Source organism: Mesocricetus auratus, unplaced genomic scaffold (assembly GCF_017639785.1).
Source record: "Mesocricetus auratus isolate SY011 unplaced genomic scaffold, BCM_Maur_2.0 Super-Scaffold_100676, whole genome shotgun sequence".
Classification (NCBI taxonomy): domain Eukaryota; kingdom Metazoa; phylum Chordata; class Mammalia; order Rodentia; family Cricetidae; genus Mesocricetus; species Mesocricetus auratus.
This window is the reverse complement of record NW_024429266.1, coordinates 11,536,643-11,562,493: the sequence shown is the minus strand read 5'-3', so window position 1 is coordinate 11,562,493 and position 25,851 is coordinate 11,536,643. Positions and strand designations below refer to the sequence as shown.

At 48.9% G+C, this 25,851-nt stretch overlaps 1 protein-coding gene across 2 annotated transcripts in view; it reads left to right on the top strand.

The window, feature by feature from the left end:
- Capn8 (calpain 8) overlaps window positions 1-25,455 on the top strand; it is a 68,502-nt gene extending 43,047 nt beyond the window's left edge. The window contains exons 10-21 of one of the 2 annotated variants that reach the window (XM_040738528.1): window positions 605-780; window positions 4,259-4,270; window positions 6,813-7,024; window positions 8,284-8,320; window positions 11,515-11,583; window positions 13,810-13,867; window positions 15,284-15,348; window positions 18,577-18,645; window positions 19,273-19,351; window positions 20,444-20,560; window positions 21,412-21,470; window positions 23,375-25,455. In XM_040738528.1, coding sequence (XP_040594462.1) covers window positions 605-780; window positions 4,259-4,270; window positions 6,813-7,024; window positions 8,284-8,320; window positions 11,515-11,583; window positions 13,810-13,867; window positions 15,284-15,348; window positions 18,577-18,645; window positions 19,273-19,351; window positions 20,444-20,560; window positions 21,412-21,470; window positions 23,375-23,398 — 977 coding nt within the window. In that variant the 3' untranslated portion in view covers window positions 23,399-25,455. The remainder of the gene's footprint in view (window positions 1-604; window positions 781-4,258; window positions 4,271-6,812; window positions 7,025-8,283; window positions 8,321-11,514; window positions 11,584-13,809; window positions 13,868-15,283; window positions 15,349-18,576; window positions 18,646-19,272; window positions 19,352-20,443; window positions 20,561-21,411; window positions 21,471-23,374) is intronic. The other variant, XM_040738529.1, reaches the window with a different exon arrangement.
- The last annotated feature ends 396 nt before the right edge of the window (window positions 25,456-25,851 follow it).

The window sequence follows — 25,851 nt, the reverse complement described above, 5'->3', positions numbered from 1 at the left end:
GCAGGAATGCTTAATGACATTGTCATTTCTCTCACATTAATGAAGGGCTTGTCTCGTCAGTAGGCTGCAACACTGGGCATCGTGGGAGGCCCCTTGGGTTGTGGGATAGAGGCTGGGCCTCATGGAATTGAAATCCAAAGCTGGGGCTTCTCCTGGGCTTGGTGAAGCACACGGCAGTCAGATGACTTTCTAGCTATCAGGCAGAGGCCTCGTTGGTTCTTCCGTGACTCAGTTGTCACCCATCCCAGAGATACACTTCTCCCTAAAGAGCTCCTTCCAAGTGGAGTCTTCAGCTAAGAGCAGGAAGAAATGAGAGAGCTCTAGGAAGGCAAGATGTGGCTTCCTGATGTAGCCCAGTGCAGCCTGGGATGACGGGATCTCAGATTTCACCACCGTTCTGGGCTACTTGTTGATCAAGCAGACAAGACAGATATCCTAAGTATCTACCTGTGGGGTGGCATGGGGAGGTGGCAGGGCTGCTTTCCAGTTCCACTGTGCCAGGCAGTCTGGTCAGTGCTATTCTTTCTTTGGGACAATGGAGGCTTCTTTCCTTGTTTAAAGTTTCCCTTCTCCATCTCCACCATTGTCACTGGATGCCTTCCAGCCACTTACTGGACCAACCCCCAGTTCAAAATCCATTTGGATGAGGTGGATGAGGACCAGGAAGAGGGCACTAGCGAAGCCTGCTGTACAGTGCTGCTGGGTCTGATGCAGAAGAACCGCAGACGACAGAAGAGGATCGGCCAGGACATGCTCAGCATAGGCTACGCCATCTACCAGGTACAGTGAGTCAGGCTCCTCCATCAGGGTGTACGTGTGTCTTTGACCTGGATGTTTCGGTCAGTAGTTGGGGTGCATCTTTCCTACTGCTCAAATACTCTTAATGAGATGCTTTCCTTGCTCCCTCACATCCCCAGAGCTCTTACCAAGGTTTGGATTCCACCATTAGAGCCATCCGTGTGGCTGGAATTTCTGCAGCTAACACTGAGATATGCAATTCATTACACTTTGCCTGTCAGTGAGAACTCAGTACAAATGTGCATATTAGACTTTTTTCCAAGAACGGGTATCTCAGGGGACAAGAGCCCAGAACAGGAGGGTAAAATACATTTGAGCAATAAAATGCATTTCAGAGTGGGGGGAAGGTGGCTGGATACAGAAGCCAAATGTCTACAGTCCCTTCTTCCTACCACAGGAGTCACTTGGAACACACAAGGCACCAGCTAGGGTAAGAGGAATGATGCAGCCTTTTGTTGGTTCTGGAGTCTTGGATTGAGGAACACAGCCAATTCTTGTCTCAGGCTTCAGTCCCTGGTTCAGGATGCCAGCCTTCTCCGATGACTACCCTATTGTGGACTCTGTCTCCCTGATGCAATAAATCAAGTCTTCAGGGCTTGACAATATAGCTAGGACCATGCTACAGACTACTTCTTTACCCAGGCGAAGACTCCATACAACATTCCATGGAGCCTCAGTTTTTTGCTTTTTGGTATGGTTTTATTGCAAGTGAATTTATTGGTTAAAAATATAATTCTAATCAGGAAGACCCAGATCTGCTGGGAGGCCCAACATCTCAGTAAAAAATTAATGCACATAAAATAAGCATTATAATAAGAAGTATTGTAACAAATTCTGTAACAAGGAAAAATTCAGTTGCCAAGCCCATATCTCTTCCTCCAGATCTGTTTATCATATTCTTAAACTTAGGGTTTCAGGGGTGTGTGTGTGTGTGTGTGTGTGTGTGTGTGTGTGTGTTATACTGACAAAAACAAGGAAGAGATTATTTTAGTCTACAGATCAACGTGTAACCCACCATGTCCAGAAGTCAAGGGAGAAGGATTTGAAGCAGCTGGTCATTTTGTGTCTGCAAAGGAAGAGAGTGGTGATTGCACAGCTTAGCTCCTTTTCTGAACTTACATACTCCAAGATACTAGATAGGGAATAGTGCCACCCACAGCAGGCAAGCCTTCTTATATCAATTAACAATCCTACACAACCCCACAGGCTTATCTTCCAAGTGATTCTAGAGTCTATCATGTTGGCAATTAACACTGTGTGTGTGTGTGTGTGTGTGTGTGTGTGTGTGTGTGTGTGTGTAATTAGAAGAGTGAGAGTTTTGAAAGAATTGCTACTTAATGGCAAGAGAGAAGAATCAAAAGTAGCTAAGCTCCATTTTATTCCACCTGAGTTCTTCCAGCCTTGTCTATCACAAATACTGCAAACCCACCCTCAGAGATAATAGTCCTGCACGCACTCCAACACAACAAACTTGCCCGAGCATCTACCCTGTGCCATGTGCAGAGCTAGAATCTGGGGACACTGGGGAATAGCACATAGTTACTGTCCTCTGGGTGCACCCAATCAGGAATGGGACAGTCAACACACTCAGTTGCTGACAGGGCGGGGGAGACCTGTGATGGTGGTATGACCACAGCAATCTGGGCTCCTTAGTGTCATTGCTGGGGGAGACTTTAATCAGGTCTTCAAAAGATGACCTAGATTTAAAAGGTGGAGAAGAGAGAACATTCTAGCCCGAAGGCATGCCATGTTGTCCCTGACAGCTTAAAGCTTAGTGACTGCTTTAGACAGTTGGCAGGGGCGTTTACAGGGTGAGCCACTCAGGGACGCTGGCCAGTGCTTCATCTGTCAGGCCTGTTTCATTGTTCCAGATCAACAAAACATTCTTTCTCAATAACTGTGTGTGGTATGGTGTTTGCACCAATAAATAATACCCACAGCGTGTCAGTTCCATGTATCAGATTATAGCTGCTTATAAAATACTCCAGGGTATGTGATCTGCGGCCCTGCTTCTCGTCATTGGAAGCATATAACTTAGAGTTTGAACTCTGCGAACAGATTGGTTTTAAAGTCAAATTGAGGAGATGGATGTAGGGAGCAGCTGGGGCCAGGAGAGCAGCCCCGGTGAGGAGTGGGGAGTAGCTTAGCTGCAGGGAGCAGCTAGGGTGTGGGGAGTAGCTTGGATAGTAGGGATATCATGTTTCCACCCCTGCCTGTGTCTCCCTTCTCTGGCGGTAACTGTCTGAAACTGAGCTCTAGCCTGAGGTTGAAAACCTGTGACCAGTTGAGAAGGTACCAGGCACCCCTGCAGGCTAAAGAGTCCTCCTCCTGTCACCCACTCAGAATCTCTCATTTCACAGATGACTGCCCTTCTAGTGTCACAGGGCAGTGGCTCTTCCTGTCTGGCCCAGGGGACTCAAAGCCAGGCAGACTCAGGGCATTTTGTCTGAAGTGTCCAGGTTGTTGAGGGAAAGCTGGCCAAAGTAATTACGGAAGCTCCTGAGGGTGGGAAGACCTCTGTGTGGCTGATTGTGTTTTAAACTCCAAATTAGAGGAGTGCCCGTATCCCTTGGCTGCTCTAGCTTTGCTGAGAGAAAGCCAAAACTCACTTCTCATCAGAGTGGAAGGCAGTTGCACAATGGGCCTAAGCTGTCAGAATTCTCTCTGCTTCAAACAGCCTGTGTGGCAGGGGCAGAGGGGGGGCCACAGGAGAATTGCGGTTCTCTTTTCTAGCCTGACACACGATCCCTGGGCATAGCAGGACTCCCCCTCTGGGTCTGAGAGCTTGTCTCCATGGTCTGATGTCTTCAGTTGTGCCCAAGAAAGCTGCAGCAGAGCCAGCGAGAGAGAATTCACTACCTCATGTAACCAAAGCCAAGGACGGAGAGGAAGGATGCTTGGGGTGAGGGAGGCAGTCTACCAGGACACTTTCTCTCCACATCCCTTTCTCTAATGCCAGTGACATTCTCCCACATCACTAGCGTAAAGGAAGGGGTCCCTTTCCTTACTTCCGATTTAAAAGTCTTGCAGGAATCCCCTATAGGCCCAGTTTAGGCCACTATGATGGAAGACAGGATCAACTGTGACTTAAGTTGAGTAGAATTTTCTTTCCAGCCAAATCCTTGATCTGGCAGGCCAGGGTAGAAAGTCTGGGAAGAACTTGGAATCTAGTTTAAACTCAAACACGAAGCCTTTTGAAGTACTTGGGAGATCCTGGTGATCACACAGAGTAAAACGTAGGGGCTTCCGCAGCCCCAGATTTCTAGGACTCAGCAGTCTGCCTATGGCCTTGAACCCACCAATCGCTTTCCAGTTCAGAGATGCTCACCACCCTTTCACTCTGGCTGGAACTTCCTGTGTGCTGCGGTCTGTGGTCTGTCCGTCTGCGAGGTACAGGGATTGATGCACAGAGGGAGGGGATTGAGCTCCCTGGCGACCTGTCTTCTCTTTTGCCCTGCAGATTCCCAAGGAGGTACGTGAGTATCGCCTGGACAGAGGTGGTCTTCACCGGGTAAGAGAGGGCATGTCTGCCTTCGGCACCTTCCTGCAATGGAGACAGGCTCTCCTGTGGATAGTCTTTTGATCGGGTGAGCCCGTAGCCCTGACAGCCAGTGAAAACAAGCTCGAGTCCCACCTGTTGGGGAGGGAACAGTGGGGATCCTTGCCCCTGTGTGAATGATGGCTTGGTCTGACTAAGGCAACTGCAGCGCGCTGTAGGTTCCTTCCTGTCTGGCCAACAGAAACAAACACCTTGGTGTCTGATTAGAAAGGGAGCTGCCAGCCTCGCCCTCTGCTCTGGCTTGTCCCGTGTTCCTCAGTAATTCACAGTTCGCTTAGGGAATCCTGTTAGCAGTGTCCATGTGGTCTGAGGCTCTCTCTGATCCCCTTGTTCAGAGGCACCACCCCTCCGCTGGTTGGAGGTAGGAGCCTGGAAGCACTCCTGGGAGGGGACCTGCGTGGCCCCACAGAAGAGCCCAGTCAGCACAAATCAAGGACCCGGAGCATGCTAGGCCAGGAGCAACTCAGCTGCAGCCTAGGACGTCTTAAAAATCGCAGTGTACAGGCTCCATCCCAGCAGGTTATAGCGGCATCTTAGGGTCAGGAGAAAACAGGCCTCGTAGGTTTATAAACAGCCCCTCAACTCCAGTGTGTAGCCACGCCTGGGTTTTGACTTGGAGTCAGCTGCGCTAATTACGCAGTGGCTGTGACAGGCTGCTGCCTCCTCTCCTCTCCCAGGTTCTCACCCTGACCCGGGAGGTGGGTAGATCCACAGGGCCCAGATGTGTGCTTGGGCCCAGGCTACGTTCCCAGATTGCAGATGACTGGCCTTTTGGGCCCTTGGGTCTCAAATGCATGCCGTTTATCATGGAGGCAACAGACGGGTGGGTGGTCTGCTGCATTCTTTCCTCTACTAGAACACGATGGAAACCAAACCCGAGTTAAGTGTGGTTAATGGTGATTCCCGTCAGAGATGCCCCATCGATGTGAGTGTGGGGCCTATGTATGAGTGGTAGAATCCCCCCCCCCCCCGGGGGACCCTACGTGCCCTTGGTGTAGATCCTGCGACTTGCAGGTGTCACAGAGCTTTCTGGCCAAACTTGAACTTGCGTCTGCATCTCTGGAGGGATTCCTAAGTCACAGATCACTGGGCCTCATATCTGCAGCGTCTGGCTCAGTAGGACTGGGATGGGCCTAACAATGTGTACATGCCTCACCCTGCAGGGTTCACCTGTTGACCTTAGCCTCACGCTTTTGAGAATCACCCTTAGCTGGGCCGGCTTGATTTCCACACCATTGTTACTAGCCGAGTTAGGTCAAGGGAAGATGTGAAGGCCAGAGACCCTCAACACCTAGCTGGATGGGGTCTCTGAAACCCAGCTCTTGCCTCAGTGACCCCAGGTCCCACCCCGCTCTGGCTTCCTAAGCAGGGATTCTTTGGCTGATTCTACTCTTGGATTCTCCTGGAAACTCTGTTTGCCCAGCGAAGCCCAGATGTCTGCCCAGTTAGCCGCCCATCTGCAGGGACAGCACCTTCTGCTGGACTCTCCCTCCCCTCATTTCCATCAGGCAGGGATACCAAAAGACATTGACCTTGTTACACTCAGATGCTGCTGTGGCCCTGCTGATGCCCCAGCACACTTATGCCCGGGGTGCACACATTTTCAGAGAGAATCTGAAGCATTGTGCCTGTCCTGGTTGCCAGGATCCCCGAGGCATCCTGACCAGGGCAACGACAGGGGGACACGGGGGTCCCGCTTTTCTCCCCGATCAGCGGAACTGAGATCCAGAGCTGGTGACCGTGCATGGGCACTGACCCCTCCAGTGCGGGTGTTTCAGCTCTTGCAGCTCCGCCTCTGGCAGAGGCGTCATATAAAGATTGATGGTGAAGGCGCAGGTTCGGGAAGGCTTAATTGTAGCGCTGATGATGTGGGCACCTGTGTTTTCCGAGCACTCCGCAGTTAGTAATTACCCGGTGTCACACACCAGCAGCACCCTCCCACCCTTCCTCACAACAAATTTGTGGGAGCATCTCACCCTCTCTGAGGAAGGCCAGGAGGGACAGAACCGGGTTTGGACAGCTGCCTCCTCTGTCACTGCAGTTTTCCCCCAGAGCACTTCGAGTGAGGAGCAGGGTTGAAGCTTCCAGCCTCTGGTCTGGACTGTGAGAGTCAATGCTGTCCTCACAGAGACAGCCACAGAGTGTTGGCTGCTGGAATCATGAGGAAAAATATGCAAAGCCCACACCAGGTACCCCAAGCTCCACCTTTCATTTTACTGGGGAGGCCTAGAGGACAGAGGAGCTGGTCAATGTCACAGTTAAGGCTACAGCCTCAGTGGGCTTGGCACCCAGGAGGCACCCCAATCCACTTGATGGTTGAGACACAGTGAGCTAGCTTGTGACTGAACTGAAAGTCTCTCAATCCTTACACTTTAGGTGCAGAGAGCAATCCCTGATTCAACAGGGCTGGGCTGCACAACAACGAGAAACTGACTCTGCCCCTTGTTTTGTGCAGCTGGAGAGGCACGCGGAGGCACACCTGGGCCGGGACTTCTTCCAGGGTCGCCAGCCGTCCGCCTGCTCCAGCACCTACATGAACCTGCGGGAAGTGACCAGCCGGGTCCGACTGCCCCCAGGACAGTACCTGGTAGTGCCATCCACCTTTGAGCCCTTCAAGGACGGTGACTTCTGCTTGAGGGTGTTCTCAGAGAAGAAGGCCAAGGCTCTGTGAGTCTACTTTGTGGGGGTGTTCTCTGAATTAGGCCACAGGTGGACGTGCAGCATTGGGAGACACCAGCTGCTGAGGACCTGGCCCTGGATCCTGGTGGGTCCTTCCAGAGGAAGTTTGGGAAGCGTGACACCTCACAGGAGCCTTCCCTGGGTGTGCCTCCTGCTGCCTCCTCTTTTCTCTACGGTACTGGGAATTTCCTCCTCCAGAAACGTCAAGGCTGGGGAGACAGAGAACCACCAACGGCCTATAGACCAGCTGTCCTACTGTCTGACAGAGGCTGATGAGATCTACGGCAGGGATGTGCACAGTACACACCAGTTACACACATTGCACACAACCCACATCATTCATATGTATATACATACACACATATATATACATGCTAATACATGCAATATACATACCAAATATGTGCCATCTATGCATCCCTCACCTTATGTATGTACACAACATAATACCATACACACACTATAGATAAACATATACACACGTACAGCATGCACACTGTATATCACGTATACACACAACACATGCATCAAATTCATAACACAAACAAGCAATACACAAAACACATAATATACATACCATATCATGTACACTTACCACAACATATTATGTGCACACATACCACACACTACATACATAATGCATACCATATACTTAAATACCACATACCATTAATACATAACTCACGCACACACACTGCACATACTCACTACACATATAGCACACATATAATATTCACATAGACACCCAGAAACTATATATACATGCCTCATGTACCACATACCACGTGTGCCATACACACATACCATACCACATCATGGCACACATACCACGTGTGCCATACACACATACCATACCACAGATCCTCAGTGCCCACCACACACATCCTGCCATGTACCCACCCCTCACACTTCACTTCTCCATGAGGCCAGCAGAGGGTCTGGAAGTGAGGTTTTCAGAGGAGAGAGGAGTAGCCTAGGGTAAGATGGGGGGCTATCTCAGGATTGGATAGTCTGGGGGCAAGCAGAAACCCTTATCTCTGATGAAAACTTCAGGGTGGGGGTGTGGGTTGGGGCAGTGAAGGTGTAAGATTCCTTTTAGGGGTTCAGCTATAGAGTTATTTTAAAGCAGGAACTGAAAATCCTGCATGTGAAATCAATTTCCCATTAGAGGAAATTCTTTCTGAAAGAACCCGACCACTGGCTAAACTTGCTTTTTCATGTTTAATTTGTTTCTGTCTGGATTTCAGGGAAATTGGGGATGCTGTAGCTGGAAGCCCACATGAGGTACGCTGTAGTAGTTCTTTCTTGTCAGGACCTCAGTCCCCACATAATGTCCCGGGGAATTATTACTAATTACAAAAGCTTGGACTTAGCTTAGGCTTGTCCCGCTAACCCTATCTGATACAGACAGCATCTATCCGCATGCACACACTGGGTTGCTATGCATGTGCCTGAGACACAGGCTTGCTGTGTAGCACAGGCTGGCCTTGGGCTCCCACTCCTTTCGCCTTTGTCTCACGGGGGCTGGGATTCGAGGTGCACCGCCTCACTTGGCTCTGCCTTTAAAATGCAATTTCATACATTTTCTCCCCAGAATAATAGCATATTATGCTCCCTCTAGAATTTATGGGCTTGCCACTAGACTTTAAAGTGCATTACATGAACAATATAATCACTTTCTCTCCCGAAAAGGCACTTTAAATCATGTGTGTGAGACTGTCACTTTTTCCTTCTAAGAAAACCTATGTGTGGCTTTGTGTCTGTGCATCTTGTGTGTGAAGGCAGCATCAGTAGCCTGTGGTAGAGCCCTGGAGGCTGAGAATGGGGTGTTGTGTGTGATGGTAACATCAGTAGCCTGTGGTAGAGCCCTGGAGGCTGAGAATGGGGTGTTGTGTTTTATGGTAACATCAGTAGCTTGTGGTAGAGCCCCGGAGTCTGGGAGAATAGGATGTAGGAAGTCTCATGGCCTACCAGAATGGGTGTTTTCTTCCTGTACAAATCTCCAAGTCATGATTTGTTAATTCATTCAGCAACCTCTGGTTGTCACACTAGAAGATGGTAGAGAAGGACATCTGAATCGTGGTCCATCATTTGTTAGCTGTGTGACCCTGACCCCTGACACTCCACAGTTTACTTTTGTGTTTTAGTTCCGCATCCTTCAGCAGTATACTTAGATTACATCCACCCCCATGTCTCCCCTCCAACCCCTGACTCCACCTTCCTTTTTTCTCCTCCTCCTCCTTCTCCTTCTCCTCCTCCTCCTCTTCCTCCCCCCTCCTCCCCCTCCTCCTCCTTCTCTTTCTCCTCCTCCTCTTCCTCCCCCCTCCTCCCCCTCCTCCTCCTTCTCTTCTTCCTCCTCCTCCTTCTCCTCCTCCTCCTCTTTCTCCTCTTTCTCCTCCTCCTTCCCCTCCTCCTCCTCCTTCTCCTTCTCCTCCTCCTCATCTTTCTCCTCCTCCTCCTCCTCCTTCTCCTCTTTCTCCTCCTCATCTTTCTCCTCCTCCTCCTTCTCCTCCTCCTCATCTTTCTCCTCCTCCTCCTCCTTCTCCTCCTCCTCATCTTTCTCCTCCTCCTCCTCCCCCTCCTCCTCCCCCTCCTCCTCCCCCCTCCTCCTCCCCCTCCTCCTCCCCCTCCTCCTCCCCCCTCCTCCTCTTCCTTCTCCCCCTCCTCCTCCTCCTCCTTCATAACTCACTTAGCACAGTAGTGCTGCCTGTAATGGGGAGCAGGGCCATTCGTTGGCACAAGGGCAGTCCACCACGGCCCCACGACTGAAGAAAACCGACCTTCCCTCCATCCGCATCCATCACCTGCCCAAACCTCCTTAGACAGGCCGTAGGGGCTCACACACCCCTCACCTGCCCACATTGGCATGTTGATGTGCTCCATCCTGTGCAGGTTTGTGGAGGTAAATCACAGCTACTGTGAGTTCATGAGAGTGTCAGCCTTCTCATGTCTAGAAGATACCTACTGCTTTGCGGCCATCTTCCCCCAACCTCTGGCTCTTACAGTCTTTCTGCAATGTTGCTTAACTCTCTGATCCTCAGTCCCCCATGTATGAGAAGTGTATAGTGAAGAGGCAACCTCACAGAGTGGGTGCACTAAGTCACAGGTGGTGAGTAAGGATGAGACCCCCCTTCCCACCGCTGTAACTTCTGTTTACTGCGTCACTAGGCTATCCTGGGCTTTGTGTACTTACCCTAAGGATGGCTTCGGAAGAAATCGACCTGGTTTCTGGAAACTCTTCAGGCTGTCTGGGAAGCTTTGCCCTTTTAGTTCCGTGGTGATGACAATCAGAGATAATTTTGAAAGCATTCGGTCAAAGGCATTTATAGAAAGGCTTGTAATTTTTAAAGGACTGACATTAGCTCTCATTTGATTTTCAAAATGACGCTATGAAATGGTCCTAGGTAGTTTAATATTAGCATTAGGAAGGGGATGCTTCGGTAAGCGGCCTGTCTACTGGGACTCTAGTCTACTGGCTTCTGGTTGCATTGTATCTGCCAGGCTGTGGTCTTAACTACATTTTAGTCTTTTTTTTTTTTTTGACTGTGCAAATGCTAGGAAAGCACATATAGACAGCCTCACATTTTTTATACGATTTCTGGAGTTCAGATTCCTATGAAGTTGTTGGGATAAATCCTTAGACATTCTCTAGACCCAGCCTGAGATTTCCCTATGTCTGTTTTGGTTGTTATCTGAAAGTGATTCTGGGTTGAAACCTGAAATTCAAGGCTTAGGAATCTGGAATGATGGTTCCTTAGTTACGTGTGTATATTTCTCTTGCAGAGGACACAAGTGTGGTCCCAGCACCCATGCAGAGCAGTCACAACTGCCTGTAACTCCAGCTCCTGGGGATCTAATGCCTCCGTGGGCACTGCACACACATGCGCATGCCCCCTCCCCACACATATGGTTAACGTTTAAATAAGTCTTCAAAGAAGAGATTCAGGCACTGCAGACTCAGAGAGGAGCTCTGGATCAGGACGGCAGCAGCCTCCTGGACTGCCGACCCTCTGGGTGGCTTCCTTCCTTACCAGCCGTATTCATTACTTACCTGTCGCTTTAATAAGACACTGTGCCCAAGGCAACTGCAGTGAGAGTTTATCTGGGCTTATGGTTCCAGAAGGATAAGAGTCCACCACAGCAGGGAGGCATAGAGCACACAGCAGCCAAGGCAGCAGGAGTAGGAAGTTGGGAGCTCACATCTCCATGGGTAAGCCAAAAGCAGAGATCCAAAGGCAAGCAGAATGAGGCTTTTAGCCCCACGGTCCCTCCAGCAAGGCCACACCTCTCGAGCCTCCCCAGGCAGTGCCACCAACTAGGAAACAAGAGCTCAAATGCCTGTGACTGTGAGGGTCATTTTTCACACCGCCGCATGCCCCCACTTAGACGGAAGCCTGGCCCAGGACAGTCTCACGGTACATGCTAATGGGCTGCTTGGGCTTCCCCGTGTTTTACATCATCACTGTCTCCTTTTCCAGCCACCTCCATGTGACGTGGATCCAGAAGACAAGCATTTCTGGAGCCTGTTGGAGGAGTTTGCAGGCAAGGTGAGCGGAGGCTGGTGCCTTCCACGCCGGGCAGGCGGCAGGAGGCTGAGGTCACGCTTGTCTGCACTCCCTCAGGTCTGCAGGAGTGCAGAGGGCGAAGCTGGGTACTCTGGGTCTCTAGCCTGTGCCTATCATCTGTCACTTCATCCTGCCTGAAGCCAGCAGGCTTCTCCTGTGTTTTGGGGAGGGAGAGAGTGACTATTGTCCAGGGGCCACTTTCCTTCCTGCGTTGACTGACTTGAGAAAATAGAAAAGTCCAATCTCCGGGTCCGGCCAAAAGCCTTTCAGTTTGTAAATTGGTCCTGTCAGATGGGGCCTCCGACTAGAAAGCCAGGGCAGTGTGACCAATTTAAATTGATAGCCTCCAGAGGTGGAACTGCCCAGCCTCAGCAGGAGGCCACTCAGTTAACCTGCCCTGGGAATGGAGACACACATGGCCTGGCCCACTGGAGACCAGCCGTGCTGTGGGATCTTAGTCTGTCTCTGGCATGTGTGTGGATATGATTATCATCAGGGTTTGCACAGCTGTTCCCTCCCCTCCTGCTGTCCAGGGTCCATTGTGGTCCCAGCTATTTAGCAGTCATAAATCCGAGCTCACTTAAGACTCGGTGTGTCCCCACTGGGTCATTGAAACTGAACATCCGTGATGGGTCATAGAATAATAAAACAAAAACAAAAACAAAAACAACAACAACAACAAAAACCAAAGGCCCCGAGAAGGGAAAAGCCTTCCTACCCCATGGAGGCACCAAGAGACTTTCTGGACTTAGTCTGTCATCCTAGGTATGTGGGAGTCTGAGGCTGGGAGTTCAAGGACAACCAGGAATACATGGGGAACCTTCTGTTTGGGGAGGGATGGGGAAAAATCCCCACAAAGTACACCAGAAACCTTTGCAGCAGAGCAAAGCAGCCCTGCAAGCAGCCCCTCTGCGTGTCCACTGGCCGGCGCTCCCACAGAACATATCACTTCCTACTACGCCGATGCTAGGCTGGTGTTTTCCCAGCAGAGGCCTGTTTCCTCAGCTGCCAAGGGGCCATGTTTTATTGAATGCATCTGAAACACCAGAGGGGGGAAAAACGCTGTTGCTTGTAGGTTTCTTTCTAAGCTTGTCGTATGTGTCTCTCTGGGTGAGGGGTGACGGAGAAGGGACACGGGTCCCACCCCCTCCTCCGCTGATAAAGTGACAGAAGGTTGAGGGGCTGGTCCAAGGTCACAAGACCTCATGAAGGTCACAGCCAGGGTCCAGTATGAACTCCGAGCATCCAATTTCCTCCTGGTCGACAAATGATTAGCGTACCTATGGAGAGGTTTTTCAGAGGGGTCCCGGTGTTACTCTAGGACTGACCACTCTGTGCTCCAGGGAGACCAACCAGAGATACTGCTTTGTACAATGTTGGTCTCACCTTTGCGATGCTGGGGCCTGGCTGCAGAAGTGCAGGAGGACCAGACTGAGTAGGCTAAGGTCAGAGTGTGAGAAATGGGCAGAGTCTAGACTAGAACCCAGCTCACAGCCCACAGTTTCTACTGAGCCCCTTGTCCCCCATCCTGTTTGAGGCTTTATCTTTTATCTCTGTGTTAAGATGTGCGTCTTCTCTCTGGCTCAGTGTTCACACCGAATACACATGGGCTGCTTCATCCCCTGAATCTGAATTCCAGCCTGAAATGTGCTCCTGTGTGGAATTGAAGCCCCCACCCCCCACACGTGGGAAATATGGCACTTGGTGTCTGTGAGCCCCAAGCAGTTACAGCACAGTGATCCCTGCCATTGTGTGTGTGTGCAGTGACTAGCAGTTTCTGTAGTCATGGCTCTTTAACTGTACCATGGATGCAGCTTTGTTAAAGATTTAATGATGCTGCACATTGGGTGTGTGGTACATTAGTGCTAGTTCCTGCTGTCACTACTTGTCATACTCTGTTCTCTGACTAAGCAAGTCCCATGAAACACAGCGAGAGGCTGGGCTGGCAGCCGTCTGCGGAGCTAGGTGCCAAGTTGTTCAATCGATATCTCTCTGTGTTCTCAAGGTCTCTCTGTGTTCCCCACTAGCCCTTCTGTGCTCTTCTGGGCTGCAGGACCCCAAAGGGGATGGGGAAGCTGAGTTTCTAAATATCACATGCTTTGGGAAATCAAAGGGCTGGTGGACCTGGAATCTGACTTGGGAGGGAGCTCTATATTAATTGGATGCCACGGAATAGCTTGTTGGGTCTGACGCAATTCACATTTCTAGGATTCTGAGATCACTGCTAATCAGCTCAAGAGAGCCCTAAATGGAGTGTTTTCCACACGTGAGTTCTCCCCTGGGACCAATCAGCAAGTCCACGGGCATCCGAGAGAGGTTCCAGGTGGGGCTGAGGTTGGCCATAAGTACCCCAGGTGTAGTGTGTTGGGTGGGGGGTGCTCAGGCTGCCTCCAACCTTAGAGATGGAGACTCTGTCTGGTGAGTATCTGACCTGTAGGCTGGGGAGGTGGTGGCATTGGGAGAGATGAGACACTAGGAAGTACCCAGACCCCGCAGGATTGAGAATCTTGACATGCAATGTAATTATTTGTAAGTCCTGAAAGCAAGGAAGCTGGGCTATGCTTGATTTATGTGACACTCACCTACAAAATTAATGTTGCCTGAAGATCCTTTACCCAGATTCTTTGGGGGAGTAGGTGGGAGGGGCAGTTCTGACTGTTCTTGCCTATACTGAGTTGTTCAAAGCTTCAGACTTCTGCCAGCCCTGGGGACCGGCCGAGTGTCCAACTGTTCCCCAAAGAGGGCTCTGCACCCTACTTCAAGCCTCAGAGGCGTTGAAGCCAGCATGGAGCCAGCCGCTTTCTGTTCTGGTCCCTGCATGGCCAGGATTAAGTCCTTCATTGACTTGGGTGATGGGCATTCGTGCTAGCCCAGAGACAGATGGGACCCTGAGCAGTGTCCTAGCTTAGGACAACCCTCCTGCTCTCTGCTTCTATGGTTTAGAGCAGAGAGGGGAGGAGGGGGCTACAAGGTCTTTAGTAACCAGATGAAGGTGGAGGACAGGGATATCTGGAGCTCCAGAGAGATGCCTGTGCCTTAACAGTGACAGCGTCATTGAGTCACTGTGTGTTATGACTATGGAGTCAGGTGACTGTATTTAAACCCAGCTCTGTTCCCTACAGGTCAGTGACTTTGAGCAAACTGTAGAAGCTCCCTGGGTTTCAGGGTCCCTGTTTATAAAATGAAGATGATGATAACATCTGCCAGGCAGAAGGAGTCTCAAGAGCAGATCATATAGTGACAGGGAGAGCCAAGGAGGGTCTGGGGTTGGGATGGAGAGTAGGTGGGCTTACCCCAGAATCCTGTTAACCCGGTGGAGCTGTTTTAGGAAGAACTTAGCATGCTTCACATTTCATACCGCAATGCCCAACCAGTTCTTGGCTGCAAGTAGCATCATTACCACCACTGTATTTCCATTGGAAAGCGAAACTTAAGTTTATAAACACAAACATGTGGGTAGCAAAGCTGAGGTTATGAGGTTGGACGCAGTGCAGTACTGGTCAACGCTGTGCATCCCAGGGTACCAGGAGGCTGGTGGTATCTGTCCTGAGTCTCCCATGATGCTCGAACCTTTTCCACTGAAACAGTACTTTCTTTGATAGTCTCCTACGGCCTAGATCATTTATTTTCCCTGTCTCCAAACAACCCTGACTCCCACCTTCTTTTCTTTTTAAATATTTAGGAACAGGCATGAAATTTGATGGATTTAACATCAACACTTGCAGGGAAATGATCAGCCTGCTGGATGTATCCTTTAAATGTCACATCTTTTTTTTTTCTTTCTGTTTTAAAGGCTCCTCTACCTTTTTCCAGTAAGGAGGGAGGGCAGGGAAGAAACTGAGAAATGAAACATACTTAGTGATCATATGTCAGGAATTGTGTTACAGTTTTAAAGAAAAATGTGCCACTTTGCAAATTGTCTTTACCACACTCGAGACTATCTCCAAGTTATTCATAAGAAAACCAAGATACTCAATAGTTGAATTCCTAGTCTAAAATTATGGAACTTAGAGATAGCAAGTGGAGGTATTTTCCCCTTCTTCCTCCACACTGTGTGATCACAGTACCCCCACCTGCTGAAATCCATCCAACTCTCCACCCTCACCGGAGCCCCTCCTCGGCTCTATTTCAGACTCTCAACATGGCCCTTGGATATCCACTACCAATAGTTCAGGATTATGGTACAAGATAAAGCCTATTTGTTCTCTCTGATCTCATCTCCTATTGAAGATCGGTCTTTTCAGTGTTTGCCAGAATACTATTGAACAAGACTTAAACTGTGGGCTTATAAATAATAGACATACCCTACAGTTTGAGGTGCTGGGAAACCTAGGACTAAGATGTGGCAGATGTATCTAGTGAGGGCTTGTCTCCTGGTTCCTGGCTGTAGCTTCACAAGGCAGGAAGGGATTTCTCTGGAATTCCTTTTATAATAGCACAATTGCATTCATGAAGGGTGCCCCTCTGTGACCCAGAGGCCTCATTTCCTGATTAGATTTCAACAGGTGGATTGCGGGGGGGGGGGGGACATAAACACTCAATCTGTTGTAAATGGACAGGGGTTTTCATGATGAATAGAGAAAGGGCATTCTGTATGTCAGGGAAATTCTATAGAAAGTACAGGGTACCAATGGCTCAACAGCTTCCCTTAAGCTTTGCCTGGGGTGGGTCTAGGGGGCCATTCTCCATTTACTGGTGGTGAAGGTGAATCCTTTAGCATGGGAAGCCCTCCTCAGTTCTTAGGACCTCGTTCATGATGATGACTTACTCCAGGACCCCTTCTCCAATCCCATTGAGGACAGAAGAGTGACTTTCCTTTGGACATGGCAGGGTTGTGCTGAGTCATGGTAGTGGAGTGTGTGCCAGCCTCTGCACAAGTCATCACTGATGGATGGGTGGTGCTGTCTAGTGGCCCCGGTGCCCCAAGTGGCCACTAGCCAGTGGTGCTGGAGCCCTTCTGTCCTTCCACGGGTGTGTGGTTAACAGTTCAACCTGTGGTCGCAGAAAACTGTTTGCTTCACTTTGCTGTGACTAGGCCCTTGGTTTCAGAATCGCTATCGTCAAAGCTTCCTGTTGGTTTCCATCCAGACTCAGATCCTGTTGTAGTTATCCACACATCATTCCCAATGGCACTGGATGTCTTTTGGGTGCAAAGCATGCTGGCTTGGTGACTCTGTCTTCTTCTTGAGTCTGAACATGGGCTTAAATCTCCATGTGCAGTGAAAATGCCCGTGAGGACGTAGGAAGATGGCAAGTCTATTCAGACGTAGTTCACATGTAAGAATATGCTTAGTCGGGATGTACACTTCATTTCCTGGCTTTTGTTAGATTTGGAGTTGTGTAGTCATCACCGTCAGCTTTAGAACATATTTTGCCACCCCACCCCACTGAAATCCTGCTCTCGTATTAGCAGTCACTCTTTATTCCCCCATCCCCCATACCATGACAGCTGCTACTATATTGTCTACCTCTGTAAATCTGAGTGTTGTGGACATGTGTATTCATGGAATCCTGCAGCAGATGGTGCTTCCATTAGCATGATGCTTCAAGCACTAGAACGCACATTAGTATTCCCTCACCCATGGAAACTTGAAAATGCCATTGCTTCAATTTCAGTTCTGGAGACCCTGACTCAGTAGGTCTATCTGGACTTTGGAGCAAGCAAAGGTTCAAATTCTGCCATGAGAAGTTACTAAATGCTTGGACTGTCGGGGTCTTCTACTAGAGAAGAATGGAATAAGAACGTTGAGTTTGTACAGTCCCTGTGGAGGTCATATGAGATGCAAGCACATGGAAAGTGCCAAGACTCGGGGTGCTATTTCTCTGAGCCCAGAACCCTGCCAAGGACAGTTGTTTGTGTGGCAGTAAGGGTGTGAGCTGTGGTCTAGGCAACATTCAGTTCTCTGTGCAGACTGGTTGTTTATGTTGTAGTGAGGGTGACCAACATTCAGCACTAATCAGAGATACAGCCCGAGACTGGATGCTCTGAAAGGATGACAATGTTAGTCAGCCTTCCACAATTTTAATGGGATACCTGAGATAATTTGAGCTCATAGTTTTGGTTGTTTTGACCTATGATGAGGCAGTACACAATGGTGGAAAGGAGACAAACCACTTATCTCACGCCATCCAGGAAGTAAAAGACAGAGAGGAAGAGGAAGAGGCAGGGTCCAACATCCCCTGCAGGGGCGTGCCTCTGATGACCTGTGGTGGTCCACTAGACCTATCTCTTCAAAGCTTCACTGCCTCCCAAGAGTGCCCTGCTGGGCATGGAACCTTTCAGCTGGACCTTTGGTGGTCACTCCAGATCCAGACAGGAACAGAATGCTTTATATTCTTGGGTGCAAACTCCTATTTGGTTTTCTAACATACATGGGGAGGATTGATGGTTTGTTCTGTAACACAGTGGTGTTTATTTATTTTTTTTTGTGATTGGTGAGAAAATTTATGAGGGTTAGGGCAATTTAAAACCAAACCCCCATGTCTAGTTCAGCACTCAGTAAGTACTCTTGGAAGGAAGATACGTCAGATATGGAAATGACCTCCTCCAGCATACACACCTCTTTTGGTTTTGTTGTGCCTTTGAGAAGACCCCATGTTTGCAGCACCTGGTATATTTTTTTTTAACGTTCTGATGACACTAACATGACTTGAATGAGAAATTGCACTAATCACAGACATTTTAGTCTGGAAGTAGGTGTATAAGCCATATAGCTCCATCCTCTGTCACCCGGGGTGATAGGGTATGGTGTCAGTGAGTTTGTTGGGAGGTCTCGGGCTGCCGGTGTGTTCTTCCCTATGCGCCTGGCCGCTGGAGTTTGCTTCCCACCATCACTCTATCGTGTGGCTTGCTTCAGACACTCACAGTCCTCTAAGGCTTCAAGGCGCTCACATGAGCTCACAAGAGAATGAAACTCACTGGTGATTCAGGGTTTGCTGATATTAGACAAAGAGCTAAGTCTTTAACAAACTTAGAGTGATGGGACTGGAACCCTGGGACCTGAGGAGCTCAAGACACTCTGGCTGAAGGTTCGCAAGTATCTGGTAACTATTTTTTTCTATCTCTCTTGGGAGAGAAGGGCATCTCTCTGGGTCCTGAATCCTTTCCCCCTTCTGATCCTCTATAATACTCATCCCTGGACTGTTCTAGACTCTAGTCTTCCCAGACTGTAGTCAAAGCCATGTAAACCTGGGCACATTGTTCAAAATAGACTCAGAAGGCAATGGCAGCAAGAGATACGATGTCAGCCCCTCCAATTTGGAAGCCCTATTCAGAGGACAAAGTGCCACACTGAACTTTAACCCTATTTCTATTTGTTCTGGAACTTTTTTGAAGACAGTCTCTCTCTCTCTCTCTCTCTCTCTCTCTCTCTCTCTCTCTCTCTCTCTCTCTCTCTCTCTCTCTCTCTTCTTTTTTTCTTTTTTGGTTTTATGAGACAGGGTTTCTCTGTATTGTTTTGGAGGCTGTCGGACCAGCCCAGCCTCGAACTCACAGAGATCTGCCTGCCTCTGCCTCCTGAATGCTGGGATTAAAGTTGTTAGCCACCACAGCCCGGCTCAATACAGTCTCTTTAGAGTGCATCCTTGGCCTCCCAAGAGAGGAGTAGAGTGGGAGGAAATTGTTGTGCAGGGCTATTCGATTCCCCATGCACGATTTCTCTCTGGTTTCAGGAGATCTACCAGGAAATGGACCACAACCATGTAGGGACCATTGATGCCCATGAGATGAGAACAGCTCTCAAGAAGGCAGGTGAGGACCCTCTCTGTAGAAGAGGTCTTAGGTCCCAGATGTGCCCACTGTAAGTAGTTGTTCTCGTGATAGGGGCTAAGGGTCATCCCTGAAGCTTTCTTCCACTGTAAGTAGTTGTTCTCGTGATAGGGGCTAAGGGTCATCCCTGAAGCTTTCTTCCACTGTAAGTAGTTGTTCTCATGATAGGGGCTAAGGGTCATCCCTGAAGCTTTCTTCCACTGTAAGCAGTTGTTCTCATGATAGGGGCTAAGGGTCATCCCTGAAGCTTTCTTCCACTGTAAGTAGTTGTTCTCGTGATAGGGGCTAAGGGTCATCCCTGAAGCTTTCTTCCACTGTAAGTAGTTGTTCTCATGATAGGGGCTAAGGGTCATCCCTGAAGCTTTCTTCCACTGTAAGTAGTTGTTCTCGTGATAGGGCTAAGGGTCATCCCTGAAGCTTTCTTCCACTGTAAGTAGTTGTTCTCATGATAGGGGCTAAGGGTCATCCCTGAAGCTTTCTTCCACTGTAAGTAGTTGTTCTCGTGATAGGGGCTAAGGGTCATCCCTGAAGCTTTCTTCCACTGTAAGTAGTTGTTCTCATGATAGGGGCTAAGGATCATCCCTGAAGCTTTCTTCCACTGTAAGTAGTTGTTCTCGTGATAGGGGCTAAGGGTCATCCCTGAAGCTTTCTTCCACTGGATGATGCCAGTGTGACAACAAAGACTTGCTGAGGATCCGTCCTATCCAGGAAGGAGAGGACGGTGCTGTGTTCTACACCCTGCCTGTTACCGAGGCAGTGACAGTGGTTACAAGGTGTGGGGCTCCGTCACAGACACCACAGACACAACGCCCCTTACCCTGTCCACTTGTACTTACTGTGGTTATGGAGCCCTGACACTCCCAGGGCCCAGCTGGCATTTGACCAGGGAAAGAGCTGGTGAGACATCTCTAAGAGTGGAGAGACTTGGAAGAGCATCTCCTGGACCTCCCCAGGAGAGGCAGAGTAGTCCTGATGTACAGATTTATACATAATCATGGAGGGCCCCGGGATGTGATGCCAGCACCTTGAAGCTTACCAGGAAGATGCTAAGACACAGTCTCTCTCTGTCATCAGGGTTCACTCTCAACAACCAGGTGCAGGAGATTATTGCCATGAGGTATGCAAGCAGCAAGCTTGGCATTGACTTTGATGGCTTTGTGGCTTGTGTGATCCGCCTGGAGAGCCTGTTCAGTAAGCCTCAGTTTTCTTCAACCTTTTCTTCGGAGACACAGAGCATGGGAGGGGCCAGGCCAGGAGGCGAGAGGCCTGACAGTGCCTTTGGAGCTGGGGGACTAAGGAAAATGGATGGGATTTTTATAACTGTGATACCCAGCAGGGAAGGGAGGTAAACGCTATAGGGGTTACGGATGTCTGGGATGATCACACCAAAGGGCCAAGGTTGCTTTTCCTTGGAGACCTGGAGAATGATATCCTAATTATTGAGCTATACAAAGTCACTAGGCCAAGGCATTGACTCTCAAGGTCCTGTGTTAGGAGCTCTTAGTGTTGATTCATTTGTATGCCACCATGGGAGTCATTTAAGTCATTTGTATGCCACCTTCCAGGAAGAGGGTGGGCTTCCTCTAGAAGGCAGCAGCTGTATTCCTTCCTTGGGCTTCAGGGTGCTGTTATCTTATAATCAGTACACTATCTTTCAAAGGGAGGGGACGGTCCTTCCATTGGGAGGTGCAATGTTGAAAGCCTTAGGGGCAAAATCAGTTGGCCAGAGATGGAGTTGAGGGACTGGACTATCCACAACCCACTTGTCAAAGAACTGCCAGTTTCTCGTGAGCTTCTGAAGGTGAAGAGCCAGAGGAACCATTTCTGCTGACGAATTGGTTTGTCCATTCAGTCTGGGAGACACCTGCAGCCACGAAAACTCTCCCTGACTGCTGGCCCCTGGGATTAGATGACATTTGGAGGGGAGGGGTGGAGGGAAAGGGGAGTTGCAGCTTCCTGTGGGTTGGCCAGAGACAGTTTTCTGATGTTCCAAAACCCAGAAACAGACCTGACCAGCTTCCTTCCTTCCTTTGGTGTTTCAGAACTTTTCAGGCTTTTGGACAAGAACCAGAACGGCATTGTCCAGCTCTCCTTGGCTGAGGTAAATGACCCATGGCTTGAGGAACTCCTTGTATGCAGAACTTTGAAACCCCTGGACAGCATAGGTGCTAGGCTGTGTTTATTCCTACCAACTAGCTTATTGCCATGGAAACCCTGAAGGTTCTGTGGTGGGCGTGAGGAGAAGGAATGGGATAGTCTCTTAAGAAGTCTGTTAGGCATTCTAATCAATTAATATAATTAATTAAGTGCCTCCCTCTTGACTCTTTCATCCCTTTATTTATCTAAAATCATTTGAAAGAGGCAAACCCTCGCTAATGTGGATGAGCTTGTATACCCATGTGTGTCTGGTGGGGGGAGGTAGACATAATTTAAGGGGCTGGACTTCTTGAGTTGACATGACTGGAAGCCAGAACTGAGTCTCCAACAAGGTAGAATGAAGGTACAAAATAAACGAGTGTCCCTACTGTGCCTAAGTCACAAATGCTTTAGGGAGAGAGAGCCAGCCACGGCCTGCAGGGGGCACTCTGGATAAGGGAGGCTGCAGTCGCGGCCTGTAGGGGGCACTCTGGATAAGGGAGGCTGCAGTCGCGGCCTGTAGGGGGCACTCTGGATAAGGGAGGCTGCAGCCACGGCCTGCAGGGGGCACTCTGGATAAGGGAGGCTGCAGTCGCGGCCTGTAGGGGGCACTCTGGATGAGAGAGGCTGCAGTCACAGCCTGTAGGGGGCACTCTGGATAAGGGAGGCTGTCTCTGGCTGCTGTAGAGGGCCAGGTGGAACAGGAAGTGTAGACATGGCTCAAGGGTCCAAGTTATGAGGCAGCATTGGCCTCTGACATGCTTCTGGGGTGGCAGAGCTAGAAGATTGTATCATTCTCCTCCTGCCATGTTAGAGGGTGGGTTATTACCTTCCTGCCATGTTAGAGGGTGGGGTTATTACCCTCCTGCCATGTTAGAGGGTGGGGTTATTACCCTCCTGCCATGTTAGAGGGTGGGGTTATTACCCTCCTGTCATGTTAGAGGGTGGGGTTATTACCCTCCTGCCATGTTAGAGGGTGCGGTTATTACCATCCTACCATGTTGTATGAGTCCAACTGCTTTTCATTCTTCTTGTGAATGGAAATGGTATTGAAAACCTCATACTATCAAGAAAAAGCTTTCTTTGTAACATATATGTAATTCCTGTAGACATCTGGAGACTAGTGTAGGACCTAAAATGAAGTGTTCATGTAGAAGTATACACAGATACATATAAGGACATATATGCACACACGTATAAAATACAGATATAAATGCAGGAATATCCACATATATTGGAATGCATATGATTATATATGAAATATAGATATAAATGTAGGAATATATACATATATGTAAAATATAGACACAAGAATACAGGAATATATATACAAGGATTATATGTATATTTGTAAAGATACATATGTTTATGAACATAATTGTTCTTGATGGGCATCTGGATTCAGAACCCTCCTAAGATACCTGGATGCATCAGACCTTTGTATAAAATGGTATGGTGTTTACATAGGACCTATACCCATCCTCTTGCACACTCTACATCCTCTCTGGACTGTTGATGATGCTGAGTAAAGAACTGTTTCACTGCATTGGTTAGGGAGTCAATGACAAGGAAGAAATTCTTTTTCTGAGGAGTTTTAATCTGCCTTTGAATTATGGATGTGGGACTTGCAGATAGACGGGACCCATTGTACCCTCGACACACCCACTTTTGGGTATAGAGCCTTTTCTCTAAGTCACAGTTTCTGTAGTGCTCTGAGTGACTTTGTTAAGAGCTTCCTGTAAGTGAGCATGGCACTGGCTGGAGAATGGAGCTGTGGCAAGTGGTGACATACTGGGCAGGAGGACATCTGTGGCCACAGCCCACATGCTCCCTGGAGGCTGTGCACTGATTTCGTCTCTTCTTTTGCAGTGGCTGTGCTGTGTGCTGGTCTGAGAGGACATCAGCAACTTCCCTGAGTCCGCTTGTCTCTTTGCAATCTTGTGAACACGGATCCTCAAGTGACATTTTCTGATTATTGTATTGTTCCAGCTAATCACTGTTCCCGAGACGCTTGTCTGTCCCAACAGAGCAGGCTGGGGAGCCCCAGATCTCAGCAGCACAGAACTATGCTATTTGAGCCGATCTCAGGGCCCAGCGGAAGGAAATCAATCACTTGAAGTTGTGGGTCAGAATGGTCTCTGTCCTTCTCTAGAGATGCACGATGGTGAGGGGCACCCTGGGCCTTACATGTGATGGGAAAAGATTCTAAACTACCAGAAGGCTGAAGAGATGGATGCTTTCCTGGAGGGGAGAGCTTCTGCAAGCAGGGATGCTTCTGAGGGCCCTAGGTAAAAGAGGCAGTTTCAGCTATGCTAAGAAAGAGCACAGACCTTTCTAGAGAAAGTGTGTCACTGCAGGTGGCTTGAACTGTGTTTGTAGTTCAAGATGTGAGCCCTAGGCTTTCTGCTCCTGCCGCCATAACTTCACTCAATCATCAGAGACACTCACCCTCTGGAGCCGTAAACACAAATAAGGTTGTTCTTCTATAAGGTGCCCTGGTCGTGGTGTTTTGCCACAGCAATAGCAAAGTAACTGATTCACCTGGCCACGCGCTGAGACGTTATGAGTCCAATTTCAAAAGTCCCCATAGTCACAATAGCTCCAACACTTCAAAAATTTAACATTTCTTCTGAGACTTGAGGCAAATTCTTCACTGTGAACCTCTACAAAAATAATCAGACTATCTACTTTCACTATAGAGACACGGGAGGAATGGGAGACCAGTGAGGAGAGATTCGACCCAAGCCAAATAGGGAAGACACTAAATTACATGGTTCCGTGTCTGGCCTGTGGGGCATGTGATGATATCAATCAACTCCAAGGGGCTGGCGTAGCCCCTCCAGCTGCCTGTAGCGCATGTGGGTTCCTTTTGGGGCCACATCCAATTGTGCCTATATGTTTTATCAGCATACGTCTGTCACCTACTCCTGGAGTCGCCAATGAAACTTGGGCTTCACATTTACAGCCTACTCAGGAGGGTCCGTGTAGGGAACCCCGACTGTGCTATACATTTCCCGGCCTTCGGCTTTTCTCTGGAATCTCATAGCAAAGCTCTACAGTACTTGCATTCTTTGTGCTTGAAAACCCAGCACCACATGACAACACCAGTTCTTGTTACCAACCCAGGAGATTGCCAGGGCTCCAAAGATGATGGTGGCAGTGGATTCTGCATACATACCCCAGAAGCCTGGGGAAGCATTTCCTGAGTGGCCCTTTAGGCATTCTTTCAGAGACCCTCTCATTTCAAATGAAAGTCTTTCAAATGAGTTTTTCTGCCTTCTAGGTGAGCTATTTGCCTTGAGGTTTGCTCTTGTACCAGGGCAAAGAGCTCAATTTGTCTTTAACAATAACCATGGCTTGGCTTGTGGTGTTCACTTGGCTCACTACTTTAACTGCATTCAGACCTTTGCTGAATGTTTTACAAATCCTTCTGCTTTATGGTGGTGACTCGAAAGAAAACAACTCCCAAAGAGGGTGTGGCCTTGGTGGAGTAGGTGTGACCTTGTTGGAGTAAGTATGTCACTGTAGGAGGCAGGCTTTGAGGTCTCATCTCAAGGTTCATTCAGTGTAGCAGACAGTCAACTTCCTGTTGCCTCTGAGTCAAAATGTAGGGCTCTGAGCTCCGGCACCACATCTGCCTGCAGGCCACTGTGCTCTCTGCCATGGTGACAATGGACTGAACCTCTGAAACTGTAAGCAAGCCTTCCTCCTCCTTCAAAGTTTTTCTTTGTATGAGTTACTGTGGTCATGGTGTTTCTTATAGCAATAAAAAGCCTAAGACATCTACTCTTTATTCTCAGTGGTTCTCATTGTAAATCTGGTTAGAAACAGCCAGTGATAACCATGCCACACACAGCCTGTGTGCTGTGCTGGCTTGAAATTTTCTTTACCAGATAAATTAATCCATGACTTTTGAATTCAACTTCAATTAAAGACATGGCTGAAATCCATCCAGATTCTTTGTCATGGTGTAGCATGAATGACCCTGAGTGCTGTTCCCAATATGGCCTTCATATCTATCTGAAACTATGAGCAAAACCCTTACTGCCATATTTCTATTGTCATTCTAATCTTCCAGCATGCAGGGAAGCCCTGTAATCAACCCCCAGTACTAAAAGAAAGGATAAGGGGTCCAGCAAGAGATGGGCAGCTGAATGATCAAGCATGAAACTGTGCCAGATTGTTCTATTTTGCTGTCTGTTGCCGTGATAGACACCATGACTAAAACTGACTCGGGGAAGAGAGGGTTTATTTTGGCTTGCAGGTTGCAGTCTGTCACTAGGGTAAGTGAAGGTATCACCTTGTGCAGGTGGCCCTGGGTTCTGTAAGAAAACTGGCTGACGGGG